Genomic DNA, 23,441 nt, shown 5'->3' with positions numbered 1-23,441 from the left:
TTAATTGTGCTCCCAAATACTTTTTGAAGTGGCGTCAGGGAAGGGGCTCTCTCCAACTCAGTTTCTCCTCTTACCTTAAGTTTTCTCCCTGCTTGGTAATAGTCTGGTCTACAAAGTCGTGCCCTCGTTTTGTATGCAGAGCCAAATGGTGGGCATCGCTTAGCCGTACTTATGTCTTTTCCTGTTGCATCCTCCAGAGGGCCTCCTTGGCCCTGCATAGCTAAGCGGTGTAGGCGGTGAGCAGTGAGGGCAGGTGCTCACCTGAACCACAGAAGATTCAGATGCATCAACCTTTCCATATAGAAGAGACTGCGGGGAACTTGGCAGGAGGAAACAGGCAGAGAAAGACTTGCTTACAGGCTGCGGTTGAGCTAGTGGAAGGTTCTGGACTAGAACCTGGCTTTCAGTCCCTTCTTTTTCTTTTCTCTTAGGAGGTGGGCTCCCCACCCTCTCCCTCCCCTCTCTTCTTACTCCTACTTCTTGACATGAAACTACACAGTCAACTTAGACTGATGGTCAGCTCCGTGCCTGGCACTGTGTTAAGGACTTTTCTCACATGTGATCCTCACAAAACCCCATGAATCAAGCACCACCATTAATTCCTTTTTACAAATGAAACCAAGGCTTTTAGGGGCCAAAAAACAAACAAAAACACTTGTTAAAATCACATAGCTACAAAAAATGGGAGCAGCAGGATTTGAACCATGTCTGACTCCAAAGCCCGTGTTTCCACCTGTGTTGTCCTTTGAACCAAGTGACTAGAGGCTTGAGCTGCTCCCTGTCATAGTCCAGACGGCTTTGTTCCTGTTACCCTCCTTCCCTCCCCATCCTTTGTCCACCTATATCTTTCTTCGCTCCATCCCTTTTCTCCCTGATTCTCTACGCCCATCCAGTGATGCTGGATTCTTAATTCCTCTGTGCAGAAGGAGGCTGCAGAGGAAATGGGCTGTCTGGGTAGAGTTAAGCTCCTCAGGAGCACAGGATGGCTTCTGTATATTTCTTCATGGGTTTTGTTTTAGATCCCAGGTCAATTATTTCTTTGAGTAGGAACAGTGTATACAATTAAAAATGGAACTCAAAGAACAAATATGCTTTAATTTATAAATGTTAAACTTTTTATTGTGGTAAAATACACATAACATAAAATTTATCATCTTGCCCATCTTTAAATGTACAACACAGGAGTGTTGAGTATATTCACATTGTCGTGAAACGGATCTCCAGAACTTTTTCATCTTGCAAATCTGAAACTCTGTACTTAAATAACAAGTCTCTTTTTCCCCCTATCCCCAGCTTCTGGTAACCATCATTCTACTTTCTCTTTCTATGGATTTGGCTACTTTAGATACTTCATATAAGTAGAATCATACAGTATTTGTCTTTTATGACTGGCTTATTTCACTTAGCATAATGTTCTCAAAGTTTATCCATGTTGGAGCATGTGATTTTAGCATGTGGTTACTTTTCAGCCAGCCCTTCCAGCATGTTAGGGGGTTTGACTCAGCAGGGGGGGGTTGATTCATTTAAGTCCCACAAAGGTTTATTGTGATGGAAGTGGACGAATGTGGACTACAGAGCCAGGTTCCAATTCAGGTTCTGCCAGTTACTGGCTGTGTATCCTGGGCAAGCTGCTTAATTTATACAGAGCTTAGTTTCCTTACCTGTAAAATGGGGTAATAGTATAAGCCTCATAGAGTGGTTGGGTGGATGCAATGAGACAATACATGTAAAGCATTCAGCCCAGTGGCTGGCGCATGGTATGCCCTTAACACATGCAGCTAATTATTGTTAGTGTGATTGTTATTATCTACTTGGTAAACAGTGAATTATGGTGTTATTACTAGCTGTATATATCAGCACAATACCAGGGATACAGAAGGGATTAAGATATGGTCTCTGTCCCTGAGGAGCTCATGTTCTGTGGGACAGAAGAGCTCATTGTGTGTCTCATTGTCCCCAGTATGTCTTTCAGAAGCCTGGGACATGTGCTGACCTGAGCTGCTACTTTTGGGTGCTACTCCTAGTCTCCTTAGCTTCTTACAGAAGACAGCCATATGCTTAAGTCATCTTGACAAAGGACAGTAGCCCAAGGGTAGCTTGGTTTTCATTCCCTGACTCAAATCTCATCTGAGATGAAATACCAGTGTCCTTAGAGGAGAGAGAGCAAACCAATGAGCAACCCTGATGTCTGGGTCCTACCCAGTGATCATGATCCTGGCCAGACAGTAGGCCAGGTCTGCCTGCCATTGGTGGCAAACAAAAGGCTTTAGTAGGTGATGCCCAAAGCATTAAGTAAAGGCAGGATGTAATACAGCCGGAAAGGGACAGATTTGAACTTGATAGATGCAAGTGTTCAAGAGAGCCTCCTCCTCCTCCTTGGGGAACAAATGGTAGAGGACTAGTTGTGTTTATAGAGAAAGCACTTGTCTTTTTTCCTCTTCATTGAAAATGGAGTAGAAAGAATACTACCCTTAGAGTCAGGAGAGTTGGATTCAAGCACCAGATTTAACACTGGTGAGCTGAGTGCCCATGGTCAAGACACAAACTCTTGGGACCTCAGTTTCCCCACCTGTAAAAAGAGAATAATGGCACATTCTTTGGAGAAGTTGTTTTGAAGTTAAATGAGATCATGTATGTAGAAGCATCTAGCACAGTGTTTTGCATGGGATCAGTGTTCAGTAAATGTATGGACAATCCAGATCTGGATGCTTGTTCAGTGACTAGTCTTTAAAATAATTTTTATTGTTAATTGTGGTAAAATACATATAACATAAAACTTACTATCTTAACCCTTTTTTGAAAAACTGTGTTGAGCTTTTATTCTAGTAACTGGAGCAAAAAGGATACAGGAAATTGCATTACAACTTAATGAGTGAGATAATTATAAGAGCCAAGTTCTATGAGAACCCATCTTAACCACTTGGATAATGTTACTACGTCCATATATGTTGTGCCAATTTCCAGTAATTTTTAATCTTGTGAAACTAAGACTCTATACCCGTTAAACAGTAAGTTTGTATGTTCTTCCCTCCCTGCCCCCAGCCCCCTGACAACTCTGTTTCTATGAGTTTTACTACTTTACATACCTCATATAAGTGAAATCATACAGTATTTGTCTTTTTGTGACTGGCTTATCTCACTTGCCATAATGTCCTCAAGATTCATCCATGATGTAGCATGTGTCAGAATTTTCTTCCTTTTTAAGGTTGAGTAATATTCCCTTGTATGTACCACCTTCTGTTTATCCATTCATAAATGTCACTGGACACTTGGGTTGCTTCCACCTCTTGGCTATTGAGAATAACACTGCTATGAACACAGGTGTGCAGATATATCTTTGAGACCTTACTTTTAATTGTGTTGTATATATATGCAGAAGCGGCATTGCTGGATCATGTGGTAATTCTGCATTTAATTATTTGGGGAACCATCACACTGTTTTCCACAGCTGCTGTACCATTTTACATTCCCACCAACAGTGCACAGTGGTTCCAGTTTCTCCCCAGCTTTTCCAGCATTTGCTATTTTCTGGGGTTTTTTTTTGGGGGGGGGGCGTTGTTTTGTTTTTGTATTTCTACTATCCCTATGTTGATTTCTGGTCATTTGATAAATCAGTTGCTTCTTCTATTACCCTGGAGTGGACTTTGATGGGGACGATATCTTCCTCTTTTTCCATGTTCCTCAAGTGACTCTCCTTCTGTCAATGAAGTCAGATATGCCATGGACCACCTGCATGGTAATCGCGGATGTCACTGTGGCAGGAAGCCATCCATGCACTAGAAGAAGCTGTGATGGTGGCTGTTGTGGACCACCTCCATGGAGGCTGTGTGAGGATCTCCCCCAGTAGTGGCAGGATTAGGTTTCTGCCTTCTCTGCAGGCAGGGCAGGGCAGCAGCAGCCAGTGCCCAGGTTTTCTGCCTGCCTGGGGCCTCTCCAGTGTCTGTGGCCTATAGTCAAGTTTTTGAATGCTTATTCTGTGCCAGGCACTATGGTTGGAGTAGGGGACTACGGAGATAAATAAAATGTCTTTCCTGCCCTGGAGTCACTCACAGTCTTGTGGTTACTAATCCAGTGTTCCTGCAAATGTGAATACTTGCATTAACATCATCTGGGATGCCTGTTAAAAATACTAATTCCTGGCACTCTCTCTAGACTTCTCAATCAGGAGCTCTATTTTTTTTTTTTTAAAAAAAACAAGCCTCCAAGGGTTTTTTTTCTTGCACACCATTGGGGTAGGTCGATAGTTCTCAATTTGGCTGCACATTAAAATCTATGTCTGGGCCTCTTCCAGGGGTTCTGATTTAACTGGTCTGGGGTGGGCTCCCATAATTTATTTTAGAGCTTCCCAGGTGATTCAAATATGTACAGCCAAGGTGGAGAAACATTGGACTAGATTATTTCTAAATTCTTTCCAGCTGTAAAATTCTGCCATCAGCAGCATATTTTAGTTCAGCAAATGTTTATTGACTTGTCTCCTCTATGCAAGGCTCTGGGTGAGCTGGGGTCTGAGGGTCAAGAGCAGACTGGACTCAAATAAAAAGGCTTGAGTTTGTGTCCTTATCCATTCCTACTGACTACCAGGATAACCTTGGGGCCGTCTTCAAACCAAGAGATGATGGGATCATAGAAGCTTAATGAAGAAAGTCTTTAAAGAAGGTGGGAGCGGTTAACCTTGTCAAATGCTGCTGAGGAGGTGTGAGGGACGAAGACCGAGAATGAACTATTGGATTTGACGGTGGGGTCACTGATGACCTTGATGAGAGGGGCGTTAGTGGAAGGAGATGGAGCCCTGAGTGGAGTGGACTGGAGATGAGAAGTGTGGAGCAGAACAGTGACTGTGCACAAGAGCCGGGAAGTCTGGGGCAGGGGGCGCAGAGAAACGTGGCCGCTGGGGAAGTACAGTGGATCCGTTGTTTTTACTGTTTTTGTTTGTGTGTTTGTTTTTAAATTAGCGTTTCCTCCACTACTGCTACTAACAGTTATCAAAAAAGCATTTAGTAAGAAACCAATTGAGCAGGCACTGTCAAGCAGGGTCTTGACACAACCCTTGAGTGTCAGGGAACACATTTTGAGGGGCTCACCTTATTGTGGCTTTTGTTTTTTAAATATGAAGTTACTTCCAAAAAGTTCATGGAAAAATAGAATTAAAAGGTACTATGAATCTTTCCATGAACTTTTCGAAGTACCCTTGTCTGAAAGTCAAATTGCTCTGATGGCAGCTAACTCAGAGAGCTCATCAAAAGATCAAACTCAATGTCAGTTTTTTCCAGACTGCAAAAGCGTTTGTGTGCACGCTCGGGGAGGGCAGGTGATGGTAGCTCCATTTTAGAGATGAGGAGGCCACATGCAGACGGTCACTGACACGCGAAGGTTGCCCTGGTGAATTAGTGGCGGAATCAGAAGCGGGAGCAGGATCTTCTGACCCCGGGTGTGGGAAGAGCACACGTGCAGATTCCGTTCTCGTGCTCTGAGAGCGACCCAGCCGGGAATGTTTGCTGCTGCTGCTGCTGGGCTGATTGATCCCTTGGCATAAATTTGCACACCTGGGTGCTCTCACGCCAGCACCAGGCTGAGGGTTTTGTCCTGAACCTGAAAAATGGATTGGAGTTCCTGGTTGTACCTTTAGAGGTTCTGTTGATACCAATTTCCGGGCCAGGAGGAAGGTAATCTTTTCCCTCTCTGACATTCCTCCCTCCTGTGAATGTTTAAACTTCTTTCTGTCTGGGTTGTCAAGCTGTCTGGGGAGGAGAGAGGAAGCATAACTTACCCCACCAGGCCAAGCACATTGCTGTGGGCTGAATGTTTGTGTCCCCAGCCAATTCATATGTTGAATCCCTAATCCCAATGTGATAGTATTAGGAGGTGGGGCCTTTGAGAGGTGATTATGTTTGAATGAGATCGTATGGGTAGAGCTCTGGCAATGTGATAGAATCCTCACCAGAATCCCACCATGCTGACACCTTGATCTGGGACTTCCAGGCTCCAGAACTGTGAAAAATAAATGCCTGTTGTTTAAACCACCCACTCTATGGTATTTTTGCTACAGCAGCCCAGACTAAGTCACACTTGGTGTGTCAAAACCCCGGGAGGTTGAGGACACTTTCAGATCAGCCCTGGGCCATAGCTAGTGTGGGAATAGGCCTCAAAGGCACTGCATGCTTGGACCTGAGGCGCTGCTGGGGCTGGAACTGTCAGCAAATAGCCTTTGTCCCCTCGGAATGAGATCCGGGCCATGACAGAGGTGGGTCGCTGCACTAGTCTCTTCTGATGTCCGGTGGCTTCCCTTAATTTCCCTTCTTGCCTTCAGAAAAGTCTTAAAGTGAAGTATCTTCATTTTCAGTAGAATTCCAAGGCACTGCATGCTTGGACCTGAGGCGCTGCTGGGGCTGGAACTGTCAGCAAATAGCCTTTGTCCCCTCGGAATGAGATCCGGGCCACGACAGAGGTGGGTCGCTGCACTAGTCTCTTCTGATGTCCGGTGGCTTCCCTGAATTTCCCTTCTTGCCTTCAGAAAAGTCTTAAAGTGAAGTATCTTCATTTTCAGTAGAATTCACTTCAATGTTCTCTAGTATGCCCGGCACTATATTAGGTGCTTAGGATACAAACGTGAATAAGGCCCATTTCCTGTTCTCAAGAAACTCAAGGTTTAGGTAGAGCCACACACAGCTAACTATATAGTACAGTGTGAACTGCTGCAAAAATAGATGTGTTTCGCACAGTTTCGAGTAGAAAGGTAGGCCTGACATCCCACAGTGTTGGAGTGTAAAAAGATGCCATGAGTTTCTAAGAAGGGAATATAAAATTTTGAGTAGAGCCACATGGCCATTTTTTGTGTTTTCGGGTGGTTCTGGAGGTTGTGTTTAGTGTACTTTCAGCAGGGAGAGTCTAGAGGCCAGCAGATGAGTTATAGAGTTATCGCCATCACTTAGAGGAAAGACAACAAGGACTTGGAGCCTTTGGGGTGGGGGATATAAAAAAGAGGGGAATTTGCAAGATTTTCAGCAGGCGAATTACTTGGTCTTGGCAATTGTGTGGGAAGATATAAAGATGACTGAGGTTTCTAGCCCAGGATGCTGGGAGATGGTGGCACCATCAACTGGGACAGAGCGTTGGGAATGGGGAGCTTGTGTGGGGATTAGGTAGGAGGGGACAAGACTGCAGGCTGTGATACTGAGGATAACAAATGAGGGAGGTCAGGACGTGGGTGGGAATAGGTGCAGACGGACCGAGGACGAGGAGCCTGCGGGGAGGTGGGGGCGGTTACAGGATTGAAATCCATAACATGTATAAACAGTGCTCACGAGTACTCAGTTAACAAGGCATGCTCTGTAGTGGAGGAAAGACACTGTCATTTTTTCCAGTTGGAATCTTTTTTCCTCTTTATCATCACTTTGAGGGTAGTATTTCTAAGAACTTAGTTAAGATTCGGGGAATTTAGTTTACTTATAGGAAATCAAAGCCCTACTAGTGAACTAAAGGGAGGGAGAACCTTTTGAAAGAAAGTGGTGCCCTAGCTCAAGGCATTGTGACCACAGGCACCTGCACTGCAGGGTGGAATTGAATAATGGCTGTGTCTGTACACCAGAAAAGCATTCTGTTTTGGCTAGACTGTGGTAGCGTCTTTAATATGACTCTAAAAACCACAATACTGACTCTAAAAACCGCAATACTGTTGTAAGCAGCATGCTTTATCTCAGACAGGGAAGAATCCAGTTAGGAATCACCACTTGATTTTTGAACACTTAAATTCCATCCTAGACTCTTTTAAGTAGTTCCTGAAACTTTGAGCAGGCTGCATGGATACAGAACCTAATATCACTCAGAATAATCTAACATCTTGCTACACAAAGCGTGGTCCCTGAGCCAGCAGCCTTGGCATCGCCTGAGAGCCTGTTAGAACTGCAGAATCCACTGAAATAGAATGAGCATTTTAACAAGATCCGCACTGATTCATATGCACACGAAAGTTTGAGACGTGTTGGTATGGCACTGTGGATTCCAAATATGGTTTTGCTTTGGATTCATTTAGGTAACTTTGAAATAATGCAGCTTTCCAAGCCTCAACCCCAGACATTCTTATTTAATCAGGTGATTCTTTTGGGTAGCTAGGTTTGGAAACCACTGGCTTGTATAAATTCAAAAATCTCTCTTGGTAGACAAATGGCAAGAATTTAAAAAAATACTTCAAGCTTCACATCTGTTTTCTTTATAGGCACAACAATGACCAGAGCCTCATGCTCTTTAAAAAAAAAAAAAAAAAAAGGCATCTAGATTGGCATTAAGCAGCCTTGTCCCCTAACTCTCAGGACATCTTAATGCATGATAAGAAGGGACATGTGCTTCCCTCCCCTGTTGCAGCAACCATTCACACATTGGCAAAAATTGAATGGGCTTGGCCAAGTCACTGCCCAATTTGAAAGCAGCTAACGTCAGCTGATGTTTACCAAGCACTCCGTGGATGAAAATAATTACCCAAGAACCGAACAATGTGATCTCCATTAGTTGCACAGTTTGTCTCTGTAGAAGGTCACGGCTAGAAGGGTCCTTTCAGAATGCTCCTCCAAGCTCTCGCTTTACAGATAAAGAAAAAGAATCCATGGAGAGCTTGGAACCTGAATTCCAGCTGGCTTCATCCAAAAGGAAAGGATTTTTTGTTGTTTGGAAAACGGACCACATATTTGTTGGCTAATCAGAGGCACAAAATGAGCAAGCTTTGTATTCCATATTTAATATCAAGCATTGGGAACAGTGCTGTAAACACAAAAAGATCTGGTTCCTAATGATCACTCAGGATCATAAGACACATGGAGTGCAGATGTCCTAGGAATTCAACAAGTGAGTTCTCGAACGCTGAGATCTTTAATTAAGCAGGTGTTTGGGAAGTTGATCCTGTGTAGCTTCCAGCTTTGGCTGGGCTCGTCTTGCTGAAAAATGGCAGGGACCCAGCCCAGCAGCAGGCCTGAAACTGGCTTTGCTTGGAGGTGTAGGAATGTGCCATTGTTATTTTCTTCTTTCTTATCAAGCCCCATTAGCTTGAGCAAGGAAGGAAGAAAAATGGGCTGGGAAAACATGTTATTTCACTGGGTAAAAATTTACTACCAAGGAAATGATTTTTGCCATGTCTAAAAAAGGAAGAGTGGAGGCCTGGTGAAGGTGCAGTCTTCCAAGTGCTTTTGGACAGCTTCTCCCAGTGTCACCCAGTGAGAATGTTCCCCTTTGGCTGATGGTCATTATCACACAAGAACAGAGACATCTGGCTGAGGTTACATGTACAGACTCACCAAGCCCACCCTTGCTTTTTCACAGTGTTGAAACAGAGAAGGCACTGGAAGAAAGAATCATAGATTGTATAAAGGTTGATCATATATGGCTGTGGAATTTAGTAAGACACATATACCTTTAATCTGTAGGGTGTCTACAATTATGGAGTCATAGATGGACCCATAGATGCTGAAGTGCAGAGGGAGAAACTGAGACCCCATGAAGGAATGTACCCGTCTTTTTACCTCTTGTCCCAGTCTCTTGCCACATGGCTGGGACTAATGGGGGAGACATCCCTGGCTTTGGTTGAACCGCAGAACTAACCATGACTAATAGCCCACTGAGCCCCAGCACTGTCATCTGGTTGTCCTTGGTGAATTCCAGAACAGAACCTGCAAGAGGCAGAGCCCATCTTCCACAGTTGTTAGAAACAGCACCTCACTAGGGAAGTGAACTAAAATTTCCTGGGCACCTACTTTGTGCCAGGCAGTGGTGATGGGACCTGTGCACATGTTAACTTATGAGCTCTTATGGCAACCTATGAGGCAGGTCGCATCAGCCCCATTTTACAGAACACTGAGGATCCAAGAGTTAATGAACCTGTTCAGCATTATTCAGTTATCAAGTGCTGGAACCTGGATCCACACAGCTCTGTCTGCTCCCAAAATTCTTACTCTTTTACCTACTAGCCTCCTCTGGGAAGGCCTCAGTCCTTTGGTCTTTTTTTTCCTCTTAAACCTAGGTGCTGGGAGAATGGTCTAGAAAATGATCTCCCAATGGATGTGGGGGAACCATTAGTGTTTTGTTCTGTACAGTTGTGAAGGATATTTTATTTCAGGTAGAATTTGTATAATGAAAATAGTCTAAGTATTTTCTCTTTCATTTTCAGAAATAGATGCTTAAATGTAAATGCATATATGTATATAATATATAGATTCAAATATAACAAATAGCTGGCACACACATGCACGTTATTTATATTTGAACATATTTATGGAAGTATATTAAGTATGTTATGCTTTCCTATAGAGATTTTTGTATAATAACCTGTGAATCAACATTAAGACCATTCTCGGAACCATTAGTTTTATATGGGACAGAAAAGTGGGTTTGTATGATGTTTTCTGAAAACCGGCCACTTCTAAGATGGGGACATAAGATGTGCATCAGTCAACAGCACAGTACCCATGGAGACCTTCAACAACCCCCTTTGACAAAAAGAGAGGGGGTTGCCAGTCACCACTAGCTTCCACTGCAGACTTGCTCCAAGGGCTGAAACCTTCGGTAGCTTTGTGGGCTCCGGCCCCTTCCTGTGATGTCCCAGACCTTCAACAACCCCCTTTGACAAAAAGAGAGGGGGTTGCCAGTCACCACTAGCTTCCAGTGCAGACTCTTGCTCCAAGGGCTGAAACCTTCGGTAGCTTTGTGGGCTCCGGCCCCTTCCTGTGATGTCCTTTCAGTCAGAATGGAAGATTCTGTTCATTTTGTTGTCTGCAGGATTGTTGGACAGTTGTATTTTGATGTCTTGAGGCCAGGTTCTCCATCTGGCGCCTCTGTGAGATCTTGGCTGGACTTGAAAGACTTTCCTTTATTCCTTTAGCACACCTGTCTGAAAGATATTCCTTTATTCACACTGTCCTAGCAGTCCTGCCCCCGCAAAGCTTACTGTCTGGCTGGGGACATGAGACATAACTAGGGATATAAAAATCCCAAATGAATTATCCTTCACGGGTGATCCACTGTGCTGAGGTCTGGGAGCCCACTTCTGCCTGTGGCATCCTTGGAAGGCATCCAGGAGATAATGTTGACTGGTTTTGATGAGTTTCCTAAGAGAGCAGTTGTAGTTTCAGATTTCGAAGGCCACTCTGGGAATGTTGGAAGGGAGGAGTGACAGTAGATAAAGTAGACAGGTCATCAGAGCTATGCTGCTAGACACAGATGGTGATTTCTTCCTGGGCAGGCATAACGCTGGGCTTTTCCAGGTTCTGGAAAAGTCAGTGAGTGCTTTCCTCCAGTTGCCAGGGTACTGGTCACCTGGACAGTGGATAGACATTGCCCCACCTGGGTAGAAAACAAACCATAGCTGCTGTGGTGGAATTCCCCCAGTGCCCAGGCAGCTGACCAGGACTACTGCTCCCAGGAGAGATCAGGGATCCGGCAGAAGGACTCTCGGTAAAGTCTGCTTCTGGAAGGGACTTCACTTGATGCCAGCTCTCCCAAAGGGCCCGGAGATTTGGGAGGACAGACACACACGCACACACACACACACGGTTGCTGTAGAGCACAAAGGATGGATGAATGAGTGAGGAAATGAATGAATAAATGATCGAATGCATCCAGCACTCTTTTCTCTTATGATACTTCCTGTCACACAGGAAAGGAAACAAAACAACGGGCATGGTTTGTGCACGAGGGTAATGACACTTGCTCAGGTTGCTGCAGCTTGTACTTTTCCACTGATGCAGAAAAGGAGGCCCTGCCAAAGAATGTCCTTGGAGTGGTTCGATATGTTTTTCCTTCTGTTATTTAAGTCAAATGTATTTAATGTAAGCAATTCAGCCGAGAGCTGGAATGTGTGATGAGTCTCAGCCCTGTGTGGAAACCCGCAGTGTGAACGTTTCCAGTTTTAGCTCCACCAGGTGTGTAAGCTGACAGTGGTTTGGGTGGTGGTAGTGGTTTTAAAGTGCACACACCAGAATGAGCTTTTCAGCAAGTTGGCAGGAAAGACCTGTCTGGGGGCTTAAAGGCATTAATGTTTGTTGTGCATTTGAAACCCGCAGTGTGAACGTTCCAGTTTTAGCTCCACCAGGTGTGTAAGCTGACAGTGGTTTGGGTGGTGGTAGTGGTTTTAAAGTGCACACACCAGAATGAGCTTTTCAGCAAGTTGGCAGGAAAGACCTGTCTGGGGGCTTAAAGGCATTAATGTTTGTTGTGCATTTATTCAGTAGTTATTGGATGGACACAGCTTATACCAGGAAGATGTATTTTGTGTATTTTGAGAATATAAAGAGGAGAGTCCTGTCCCCACCCCCAACTCCAGTGACTTATTGAGTTGTCAAAATATACCTTATATTGGCAATCCATCAAATGAGTTAGCAAAAGTTAAAAATTTAATTTTTTAAACATATATCAAGAGAAATGGAGTGTAACTGAATTAATTCTTAGTTCCATGAAAGTGGTGGAGTTTTTTAAAAAATGGACTTTGAAGATTTTGTTTCTAGGCCTGGATACTTTGCGCATGCTCGTGTGCACGTGTGTGCGCATCCACACTTGTGCACATTTAGGTCTTGTGTGCCCTAAAAGTGGTGGAGTTTTTTAAAAAATGGACTTTGAAGATTTTGTTTCTAGGCCTGGATACTTTGTGCATGCTCGTGTGCACGTGTGTGCGCATCCACACTTGTGCACATTTAGGTCTTGTGTGCCCTTGTGAGCCAGTCTGGTCCATGTGCGCGTGTCTTTGTTCTCTCTGCAGGACTCTGTGGGCACATCGTGTGTGCCATAAGTTACACAAGCACAGAGACTTAGGAACTTGCTATCACCAAGGTTCTCCAGCGGTTTTTCTCCCTTACCCTTCGTTCCCCTGAAGGCAGGAAAAAGAGCAGAAATTCCTAAGGCCATGCTGTTCCCAGGGTACAATTGCCATCCATCACTCCCTGCTGGGAAAATGTAAATATGCATTGGCTGATAGTAGCATTATTTATTGTCATAAGCTTCAATATGGATTTGAGCAGGAGCAGCTGCTGGCCAAGCGTTATTCGCCAGCTCCCCTGGGAGGCTTTGTTCGGTGGGCAGAGCTGGGGTAGAAGGGAGGTGGAGGGCAGAGGCGGGTGTTATTGCAGCTGAGAACAGGGCTGGGTCTTTGCCACTGAGGCTACACATAGTCAACACATCAGGGTGGGATGGCAGCTGCAACACCTTGGAACCAGGTGTTTGGAGGCTATCCATGTTTAGAGAAGTGAAAGCTGGGTCCACGTGATGTACAGATACCTGGTCATTTTGGGGTGGGGTGGAGATTGATCGGTGCCATGTGTGTTGTTGTTGCAGGTGGGTGGTGGGTTGAGGTGTTGTCACTTGAACTTGAGTATTTCACAATTGATTGTGCTAGCTTTCTGAGCGAGCAGCATGCAAAGCCCTATACTGCATGAGGCCCTTGTCTTCCAGCAGCTTACACTTTTGGGCCCTAGACACCCCTCACCCTCACCATACATATTAAAGAGGTCATCTGAAGGAATGATTATACAGTCTGCAATCTGCAATATCAGGAGGCAGATCATTTGTGAGGTGGGGTAGGTGAAAGGTAGGGAAGGTCAGTCCTCTCTCCTCTGCCCGGTCTGCTAGACCTCTCCTGAACCTGCTTGGTCCTATGATGTGACCTCTGTCATTCCTGCACAGAGAGGACTTGGAGTCAAGCAGGCAGGGAGGCCTGGGCTCAGCTCTTGGTTTGGTGTTTCTGAGCTCCTCCAGCTTAGTTTTTCCATCTGTAAAGCAGAGATCATGAGCCCCCCTCCCAGGGTGATCCCAGAGTAAATACGGTACCAAGTGAGGTGTCAGGCACAGAACACAGGCTCAGTGAATTGCACCTTTAATATTGTTTCCCACTGCATGATGGTCCATTTGGTGGAGGTGGGGATAAGGTGTGGATGAGCAGACCTGATGGCAGGACTGAAGGACAAAGGAAGGTGCCCTGCTAAGGTGCAGGCAGGTGAGGGTAGGACCCACAAGGGGGAAAGGCACTGGCGTAGGCCAAGCAGATCCATGGTGCTCAGTGGATCCTTGTAGAGTGAATTAACACATGAATATTTACTGAAAAATCTCCTTCTTCAGGTCAAAGTGAGAGCATGACATTGGGGGGAGGGGTCCCGTTTCAGGACACCGGGTGTTCGCTCCTAAAGAGCAGTGTGAGGAGAACCGGAAGAAGGATGTTTCAGTTTAAATAAAGTTTTGAGCACCGACTGTACAACACCTGCACCAGACACCTTGGGAAATGCAACCATGGATACAGCTTGATCTCTGTGTTCTGAAGCTCCTTATTAAGTAGTACATTCACTCCACTAGACAGACGGTGATGGGCTTCGTAGCACCGTAGAGAGACCCAATAGGAGCAGAGGGCTTAGCCCCAGGAGCTCTGGAGTGGAGGGAAGATGGGAAGGCCCTGGGAAGGGGCAGGAGCCCTAGGCCAAAAGGCTTTCATGGATGAATACAATCAAGTCACTAGACTACAGCTCCTGTTGTCAGGGAACATTTCTTTTACCCTGTTGTGTTCTCAGCCGGTGTTTATCATAGTCCTATGCACACAGTAGGTGCGCAGCAGACCCCTATTTAACACATGAATGAATAAGCCTAATACAAATGCCTTTCTAATCAAGTAGTGGTTATTGTGAAGGTGACATACTTTCAAGCACGATGGCATAGGATGGCAGAAGAGTGCTGCAGGATATGTGTTCCCTTCTTGGCCATTTCCCTTTGTAGATTTCTGGGGGAGCAGAATTACTTCCAATTCGACCTCCAGTTAGAGGTCAATGTCTCCTAGAGGTGCCTGTTAGGGAGGCAGAGCCATCTCCTTGGGTGTAATCCAGCAGCTGGTACCTCTGGTGGCTCCAGGGCTCTAGATAGACGTAAGTGACATTCTGTGGAATATGTCTCTGTTACAGATGTGGACGAGTGTGCAACAGACTCCCACCAGTGCAACCCTACCCAGATCTGCATCAACACGGAAGGAGGGTACACCTGCTCCTGCACCGAAGGGTATTGGCTTCTGGAAGGCCAGTGCTTAGGTAACAGCTCCTGGGGTTCACAGGGACTCTTAGAAGTTAATGGTTGCAAGGGGTATTGAGAGATGTGAGCATAGCTGGCAGCCCTAAGAGTGATAAGCTCTTCTTTGTTGGGGGGAGAGAGGGGTAGACGGCTATTGAGTTTACATGTATCACACCCTTAAAAATCAGTGTTCATCATCACTATCATCATTTTATGTCATTATTATATTATGTGTCATCATTACAGTATCTTTAAGGGCTTGTTTGATTTTACCTAGGCCTCTTCCTGCCTTCATGAAGTTTATATCTAAGCCAGGAAGTGGTAGAGATGAGGGTTATTCTGCCCTAGTTAGAAATAATACTAAGGAACACTTTGGCTTAGTCACAGAAATGTTCCAAGTCTCAAGTGGGGATCAGTACATTCTGATCTAACATCATCTCCTCCCATCACGCCATCATCACCCCGCCTCCAACCACACCCACCCCACGAGCTGTGGAATTTCTTATTACTCCTAAGGAGCCAGTCGTCACCAATTGAGAATTTTGTTCCTTGCAGTTGGCATCTGCTATATGATCTCTCTTTATTTTTACTGGAGGGTTATTTTGCTTTCTTCTCCTTTAGTTTTGGGTTTAGCCAAGTGAATGAATTCATAGCAGTCTCTATCTGTCACCTCAATTTCTATTGCTAGGGTGTGATTTCTATGCTGTTTTCTTGGAAATGTCCTGCCAGTTTAAATTCTCTAAGACATTATCCTTTTGCCTGAAAGTCAGTCCTGGAAGAGCTGAGAAATAGATCCAAACAACATCATAGAATAAAAAAAAGCAGGTGCTTCTTTCCAAATCTCTCTTGATTGAGTCTGAGTTTGGGTCTGTTCTTAAGCCCTGTCTAAAGCGTCCTTGGGGCTTGATAAGCCAGCCTGGACTTGGCTTGGTTCCCTTTGCAGGCATACACCACAGAGCTAGGTGCACACTGGCATTTGTGAACATGACAGTCGCTGTGCATTGAAATCAACCTCTGCTATAATGGAAAATTTGATGCTACTGATTTGAACATAAGCAGATCAGTGAGATAGAGTTATTTGTACAGGAACTTAATATATAGAATTTTAGAGTTGGAAAGGATGTTAGATATTGTATAATCCAACTTTTACAGAGTTGGAGACAGACTCAAAGAGGAGGAATATTTTAGACAAAGTTAAAGTGAGTTGGGTCTAACATCCAAGTTTCCTGCCTCTCGGGCCTGTTTTTTTCCATGGCAAGGGGCGCTAGGGAGGCAGAGGAGATCAGGATACACCGGCCCCATTATAGAGACCCTAGGGCCAGGAAACCCCTCCCGACCTGACCTAATCCCCTACCTGGGAGGGTTGTTCTTTTCTGTAGAGCTGCAGCTTTGGGAGGGATGCTCGTGGGGGCCTAACGTGGTGCACTTGGCACAGCCCTCTTCTCACACTTCACAACTGAAGTGAAGGCCTTTCCTGACTGTGGCCAAACTCATGCCTTCCCCCAGCCAAACTCTTCTTTCTCTTGCAAGATGGAAGTTCCATAGCCCCCCACCACTCCCTTTTGCACCTTTGGAGGCATTGTTTTTGCAGAAAATGAGGGGCAGGGGACTGCCTTTTCTCCAAGGTACCCCTAGGCAAAGGGTACCCTCTCCAGCCTCTGCTGCTTCCCTGGGCCTTGGCATTGTGCCCAAGTGCACCCTGGGAAGAGGTCAGGACCAGAAACTGTGCAAGCCATTTGGCTCTCCAGTCGGGAGCTGCCCAGTACTTAGGGGACAGTGAGGGTGGACCAGGTTAGAAGTAGCTGGGACTCAGAGATAAAACAGACTCAGCAGGGCAGGGCACAAAATCTGAGGAGGGCTGAACAATAGGTAAGGGATCAAGATGGGTCAGGGAGATGGAGTCCTTTCTGGCAGCAGGTAGTAGAGACATAGGGACTGAGGTTCTAAGCTGACTCACAGAGCCCCGGATGGACTGCAGTTCCAAAGGTGCTGTGGTACCAGGGAGGAAATTTGGTTAGTTTAGGGGGAGGTGGGGGTGAGATAAGGACCAGTTACAGCTGCAGTGAGATCAACTGGTCACAGCAGGAGCTGTATAGGTGAGGACTGTGTCTCCACCTGGAAGCTGTTGATTTCATTCAAGACACCCTACCCCACAGCAGTAAATTCTCCAGCCCATCAACCCATCAACTTGTGGTGTTGAGAAGTGCTTTCCCAATGACATCAGGCTCCCCGTTGAGCGATACATGCTCCAGGGAGGTCATGTTGCCCAGCCCCGCTGAAAGGATCCATTCACCCACAGTACTGCTGCTTTCCCTGGAAAGGCCAGCCTGGCTTGGAGGAGGTGTGTTTATTCAGAGTTTTATGTCTGCTCTGGTGCAAGGAGGAGATCCAAGCCGAACTCCAGCATCCTTGTGTTACAGGATTCATAGGTCTCCAGACTGTAGTGCTACCCAGCTTGTCCTGGCCTGCACTGGCTCTCGTTCCTGACAGCTGGACACATTCCTTGTTAATGGAGCTGGCAAGGAGCCTATTGGAACAATGTTATGGATTCTTCTTATGTGTTAACTTGTGTCTTCCCAGGTCAGTGAAAAGTTTATATAGAATCCTAGAGCTGAATCTTAAGAGCTGGATGTAATCTGAGAGGCCGTCTTGTCCAAGATCCCACTTGAAGCAGAAATTTCTTCTACCACTTTCAGGATAAGTTCAGGTGTTCATGGGACTGAGATGGGTCAGGAGGTGGAGGATTGTAGTGAGATTGACCCTTGTAATCCAGAGAGCATCACCATTCCTCACACTCAGTAGGTACTGTCGTAGCATTAGTTCCCCTTCACGATCCCACTCCAGAAGAGGTGATGTTAATGCCATGCCCGTGGTGGCACTGGTGAGTGAGATTGAGACGTGTCTTACTTTGTTTGCATTTCTGTTTCCAGACATTGATGAATGTCGCTATGGTTACTGCCAGCAGCTCTGTGCAAATGTTCCTGGATCTTATTCCTGTACGTGCAACCCTGGTTTTACCCTCAATGAGGATGGAAGGTCTTGCCAAGGTATGAAATGTGCATGATAACTTGGACCCGATGTGAAACACTAGATGCAGTCTTTCTCAGCTTGTATTTAGGGGAGGCACTGTTGCTAAAGTGTTATTCACATTTGTGGTCACCGCCCACCCATCCCCATTGCTTACAGAAACCTGAGACCTAACTGAGGTTATGTGAAACATCTCAGAAAGTGCTGTGAGTATTGCTGAGGGTAGAACCATAATCATCCATCAGCTGGGGGCTTACAGTTTCATGGGGTTTCCTCCTGTGTCTGTTATCCAGAACTAGCCTTGCTGTCTTTCTTGCCCAATCAGAAATTTTCTTGTGTGTCCTATAGCTTCAGTTCCAGAGGCTTATAGAGGGGTGGTCAGGGCCCCTGATCCTTGATGAATCATGAAATACGCACATACCATGCTATGCAGGGGTTTCATGGGCAATTTGAGGCCTCTCCCTATAGTACTCCCTTCAGCCTCTGCCAGGAGGGCCTGTTCTCTACAAAGAGTCTGGTGATGGTCATGACTTCCCCTGCTACTTGCATACTCCCCCAAAACAAAAAGAAAAAAGGCATTTTTTGGTTTTCACATGATCATTTCAAATACTGATAAGTGAGAAAAATAAGCTGCATGCCTATTATGGTTTCCATCTGAAGGTTTCTTCTGCTCAGGAAGTAAGTGGGGGACTTAAGACCCAAGGCATTAGTGTGAGTCCTGTTCCAGCCCCCTGCCCCACCCCATGCCTGGCCCCCAGCCCGGGCCTCCAGTCCCCGGCAGCTGCTTGGTCCGGGGTGAAGGCAGCACTAGAGATGCAGAATGAGGTCTTTGTCTGGAGCCTGCCACAAGGTTTGCAGGGCCCATTTCCTTGTCACACCATTCGAGTTCTGGCTGGCAGGCTCCTGGCCAGCTAGTTGGAGGATATTGTGTCTCCGTTAGTTTAATCGTATCTAAATCGTTGGGTAAACAGGAAGGCACCAGCGTTAAAGAGTTTGATCCTGGATTCTTTGTAAGTCTCTCCTCAAAGCTGGTTCTGCTAATTGTTCCAAGAAGTCTGCACTGTGTTCCTCTCGCCAGGAGAGGTCATTTTCTTCTGAGAGCAGAGGCTGGGCCGGGAGGTTGAGGAAGCTGATAGAGTAGGGCCCCTTCCTTCCCACTGAGCAGAAAGCAGGCGCCTGGCTGCCTTGCTACTGTGATAAGCTGCTTAGGGCAGATGCAGGCTTCTTTGTGCCACAGCCAGGGGTTGTAGGCACCAGCCCAGGTTTTCCCTCAGAGGCTGGTACAGTGCACCCAGCACCTCCTGAGGAACTGCGACGCATAGCAGAGCCAAAAGGCACATGTGTCCTTTGGACCTCTCAGGGACGGGTCTGTGACAAAGAGAAGATAATATACCTGGAGGTGCCAGTGCAGCAGTGTGATAGAGCCCCGGGCACAGCACTCAGGCCTGGACACTGGCATGTGGCCACTGGGATATTGCATCAGCAGGCCCTAGGGCAGCGCAGGATGTTACAGACTGCACTGAGCTTTTGCAGTTCTAACACCTCGTGCGTGGAAGAGTGCTTTGCCCTCTCCGAAGCGTTGCCACATCTGTAAATCTCATTGAATCCAAACAATAGCTTTGTGAGGTAGGCAAGCAGGTATTTGTGGCTGTACTTCACAGATGGGGAAATCAGGTCTCAAAAAGGTTAAGCAACTTGGTTAAAGTCACGCAGCCAGGTGGTGGCAGAGTTGAGAGTGAAACCAAGGGCCCCGCCTTCTTGTCCAGCAGGTTGGAGGCGTGCTGTCTCCTTCCAGAGGACTCACGAGGGTATTTGGAAGAGGCTGGCAGGAAAGGGCAGTGAGGGCCCCAGTGTGGAGAACCATTCTGGTCCTCCTGCTCTTCAGAAGCAGCTGAGAGCTGTCAGAGGGTGACTTGACCTTGTCCAATTCTGTGTGGCCAGTGTCTGGCCAGAAGCCGAGGACGCCAGCCCTAATCCTCACAAGCAATGTCCTGTCTGAACTTGCAGTCAGTGGCTTAGCACCACGGACATTTTCCTGCCCTCTCCCCTTCCTGGGTGGAGAAACTCCAACCCCCTGTGGGCACCAGGGGAGGCTGGTATCTTGCTGGACCCTCCCTACACAGCTGTTCATTTATCTGTTTATTTTTCCTCTGAAAATGCCAGGAAGCAGGAGCTCTGTGGGCATGGGGTTAGCCCTCCCTTTTAAGAAAAGCCTCTCAAGCTTCTCACCATGAAGACTTTTAACCCTGAAAACACTCTAATCTCTATTCAGAATTTAAAAAGCTTTACCTGGACTTCTGAAGAGGAAAGAAGATCTCTAAGCTGGAACTTTTGTTATTGGCATATGGAGCACGGTCAAGGGTCAGCCAATACTGGTGGAGAAAGAGGTTCCTCACCCTGCCCCACAGGGGAGCTGTGCAGAATGAATCTTGGAATTGGGGAAAGACCCCAGACTCATGTTCCAGTTCCAGCTGTGCCCTTGTTAGCTTGTGGACTTGGGCATGTCTTTCAATCTTTGAAATTGTTAAAACAATTTTATTGATGTATAATTGATGAACAATAAACTGCAGTATTATAGGTCCACAGTATCATTAATTTTGACATATGTCTACCCCCCCCTCCATGAAACCATCACCACACTCATGATAATGAATATCCCATGATTCCTTGTGCCCCTTTACGGTCCTCTCCTTCACCTACTTAACCTGTGAAATGGTCCCTAAGCAGTAGTTGTAGGGATCGAGTGAGATCCTTTTATAATCACTGAAGTTGTTTATGCATAATGAATGTATTATTAGAGTTGTTATGATTATTTGTTTACCTGGAACTTCAAAGTCAGTGAGGGTGAGGGCCGACCCCGTGGCTCACTTGGGAGAGTGCGGGGCTGGGAACGCAGCGATACTCCCACCGTGGGTTCGGATCCTATATAGGGATGGCTGAGCGCGGTGGGGCTGACACCAAGCCAAGGGTTGTGATACCCTTACCTGTCACAAAGAAAAAAGTCAGTGAGGGTGAGAGAAGAGCAGATTGGTGATGGAATGTGGCAGTGATGGGAGGGAGCAGGTATTGCCTGGGAATCTCCTTGGAGAGTAGACTTATCAGCAGGTGTGTGTGTGTGTATATATATATATATATACATGTCACATGCGTATGTGTTGTTTCCCCACTTCCTGACATGTGCATGGAGGCCCTGGTCCTTGCATATATATATATATATGCATATATATATATATGTATATATATATGCATATATATATATGCATATATATATATGTATATATATATATATATATGTCACATGCGTATGTGTTGTTTCCCCACTTCCTGACATGTGCATGGAGGCCCTGGTCCTTTAATGAACACTCTGGGACTGACATCATGATCTGATAGGTCCTGGAAGGAGATCCTTGGCACCTGCAAATCGGGTCTCCTGGTGGCAGTAGATTTTGTTGGTGGTGCATTTTTTCTGCCTAGTTAGTGTGGATGTTCTGCTGTGAGGGTGGTCAGTGATGTGCTTTGGCTTTCCACAGACGTAAACGAATGTGCAACTGAGAATCCCTGCGTGCAAACCTGTGTCAACACCTATGGCTCTTTCATCTGCCGCTGTGACCCAGGATATGAACTTGCGGATGATGGTGTTCACTGCAGTGGTAATGCGCTTTGGCACTGGGGACTTCCACCTGTATTAGGGGCCTTGGGGTGGAGGGCAAGGGCTTCCTTTACAGGTGTTTCCTTTCATTTCCTGGACACATGTCCATTTTGGGACATTTCCCAGTGCACACACAGATATGAGTCACTTCCTAAGAGGTGGGGTGGGGTCTCACCTTCCTTGTTATCTGACCCCTAATGCAAAAATCAATGGAGCTACCTTCTAGGACCTGAGATGGGGTTGACGAGGAAGAGGAATCATCCAATTTTGCGTGTTGATTTGAGAGTTATTTGTCCTCACCCAGCACTGACTCAAGCCCTGGGGATAGCACAGATAGTATTTATAGAGGGCAGTGACCCAGGAATAATAGTATGTCTCATCAGTAAGGGTTGGGGGGGCAATGAATGAATGAGACCACGTGTATAACTCTGTGAACTTCTGAACTCTCTACAAATAATCAGTGCCTAGCTCCAGGCCTGGCACACGGTGAGCATGAAAGAAATAGTTCTTGAATCAGTGAATGAATGATTGAGTGTTGAATGAATGAAACCTTAATTTGTTGTGAAAACATAGATGTGGTGGCTTAGTTGACCTTCCAAGCCCAAGGAGCTATGATTCTCTGCTCATGCTAGTTTGTTGACTTTATTATAATTTTCTTTTTAGCCATCTCTTTTTTGCCAAAGAGGTAAATTTTATGCTCCTAGATAGTTACAAAACTATTACTAGATGGTAAACTCCTTGAGAATATGGGCCATATCTTACTCATATTTCTCTAAAATGCATCCCACATAGAGCCATGGACGTCTCCCTTTTTCTTTTCTTTCTTTCCTTTCTTCCTTTCTCTCTCTTTCTTTCCTTGTTTTTTTGCAAATGTTGAATTAAAGTAAACTCCATTCCATCTGCTTTCAGCATCATCAGCAGTTGTAAATTATCAAAGTTCAAATTAATAATGCTTGATTGTACTTTTCAAAGTAAGTGGGCCATACACTAGGGTGTGAAAATCAGCAGAATGGAAAGTTTCCTAATCCTGGGTTTCATTGTAACGAGAACTGACCTAGGTCATGAATGAGACTTATTTGATATCTTCACTTAGGACTGGAGTGTTCTAGGAACAGAGTGCCCTGAAACAAATGAGCACCTCTCCCTAGGGCCAGGAAAGTCAGAGCTGTAAGTAGGTAGTTACAGAGAACCTTAGACCGATTAAATATCAGTCCCAGAAACAGAAATAAAATACCCTCAGGCATGAGAAGCCACTTTCTTCCTAGATTTCATTTCTGCCCATGGCATTCTGGGGGGAGTCAAGGAACTAAGAGGTGTGGAAAGTAGCATTATTAGATGGGATTATTTGTTTCTCCAGAATCCCCTGCAAATCCGCAGATGCACATTGACCCTCTGCAGAGTCAGGTTGACTGAGTTACCCTGGAGCAAGATGGAGCTAAGTTCAAGTTCTGGTTCTACTATTTACTACTATCCTTGGCCCGGTCACTTCCTGAGCCTCAGTTTCTTCCTTTGTTAATAAACCAGCTGATTGGGGCTGGCCCGGTGGCGCACTGCTACAGTGCGCCGCTTGGGAGCGTGGTGGCACTCCCGCCGAGGGTTCGGATCCCACATACAGACCGGTTCCTGCTCACTGGCTGAGCGAGGTGCGGGCGCAGCACCGAGGTTTGCGATCCCGTTGCCGGTCCCGGTCCGGTACGGGCGCGACACTGAGGGTTGCGATCCGTTGCCGGACACGAAAAAAAAAAAAGAC

General features: G+C 45.9%; 1 protein-coding gene across 1 annotated transcript in view; it reads left to right on the top strand.

Moving 5' to 3' along the window:
- Positions 1-3,746: 3,746 nt before the first annotated feature.
- FBLN5 (fibulin 5) overlaps positions 3,747-23,441 on the top strand; it is a 37,236-nt gene continuing 17,541 nt past the window's right edge. Inside the window, exons 1-4 of the mRNA XM_008588224.1 lie at positions 3,747-3,843; positions 14,913-15,035; positions 17,946-18,062; positions 21,573-21,692. Of these exons, the coding sequence (XP_008586446.1) occupies positions 3,747-3,843; positions 14,913-15,035; positions 17,946-18,062; positions 21,573-21,692 (457 nt within the window). The remainder of the gene's footprint in view (positions 3,844-14,912; positions 15,036-17,945; positions 18,063-21,572; positions 21,693-23,441) is intronic.

Source organism: Galeopterus variegatus, unplaced genomic scaffold (genome assembly GCF_000696425.1).
Source record: "Galeopterus variegatus unplaced genomic scaffold, G_variegatus-3.0.2 Scaffold4725, whole genome shotgun sequence".
In the NCBI taxonomy this organism is placed as follows: Eukaryota; Metazoa; Chordata; class Mammalia; order Dermoptera; family Cynocephalidae; genus Galeopterus; species Galeopterus variegatus.
Note: the sequence above shows the minus strand (reverse complement) of the source record. Positions and strands in the feature narration are given on the sequence as shown.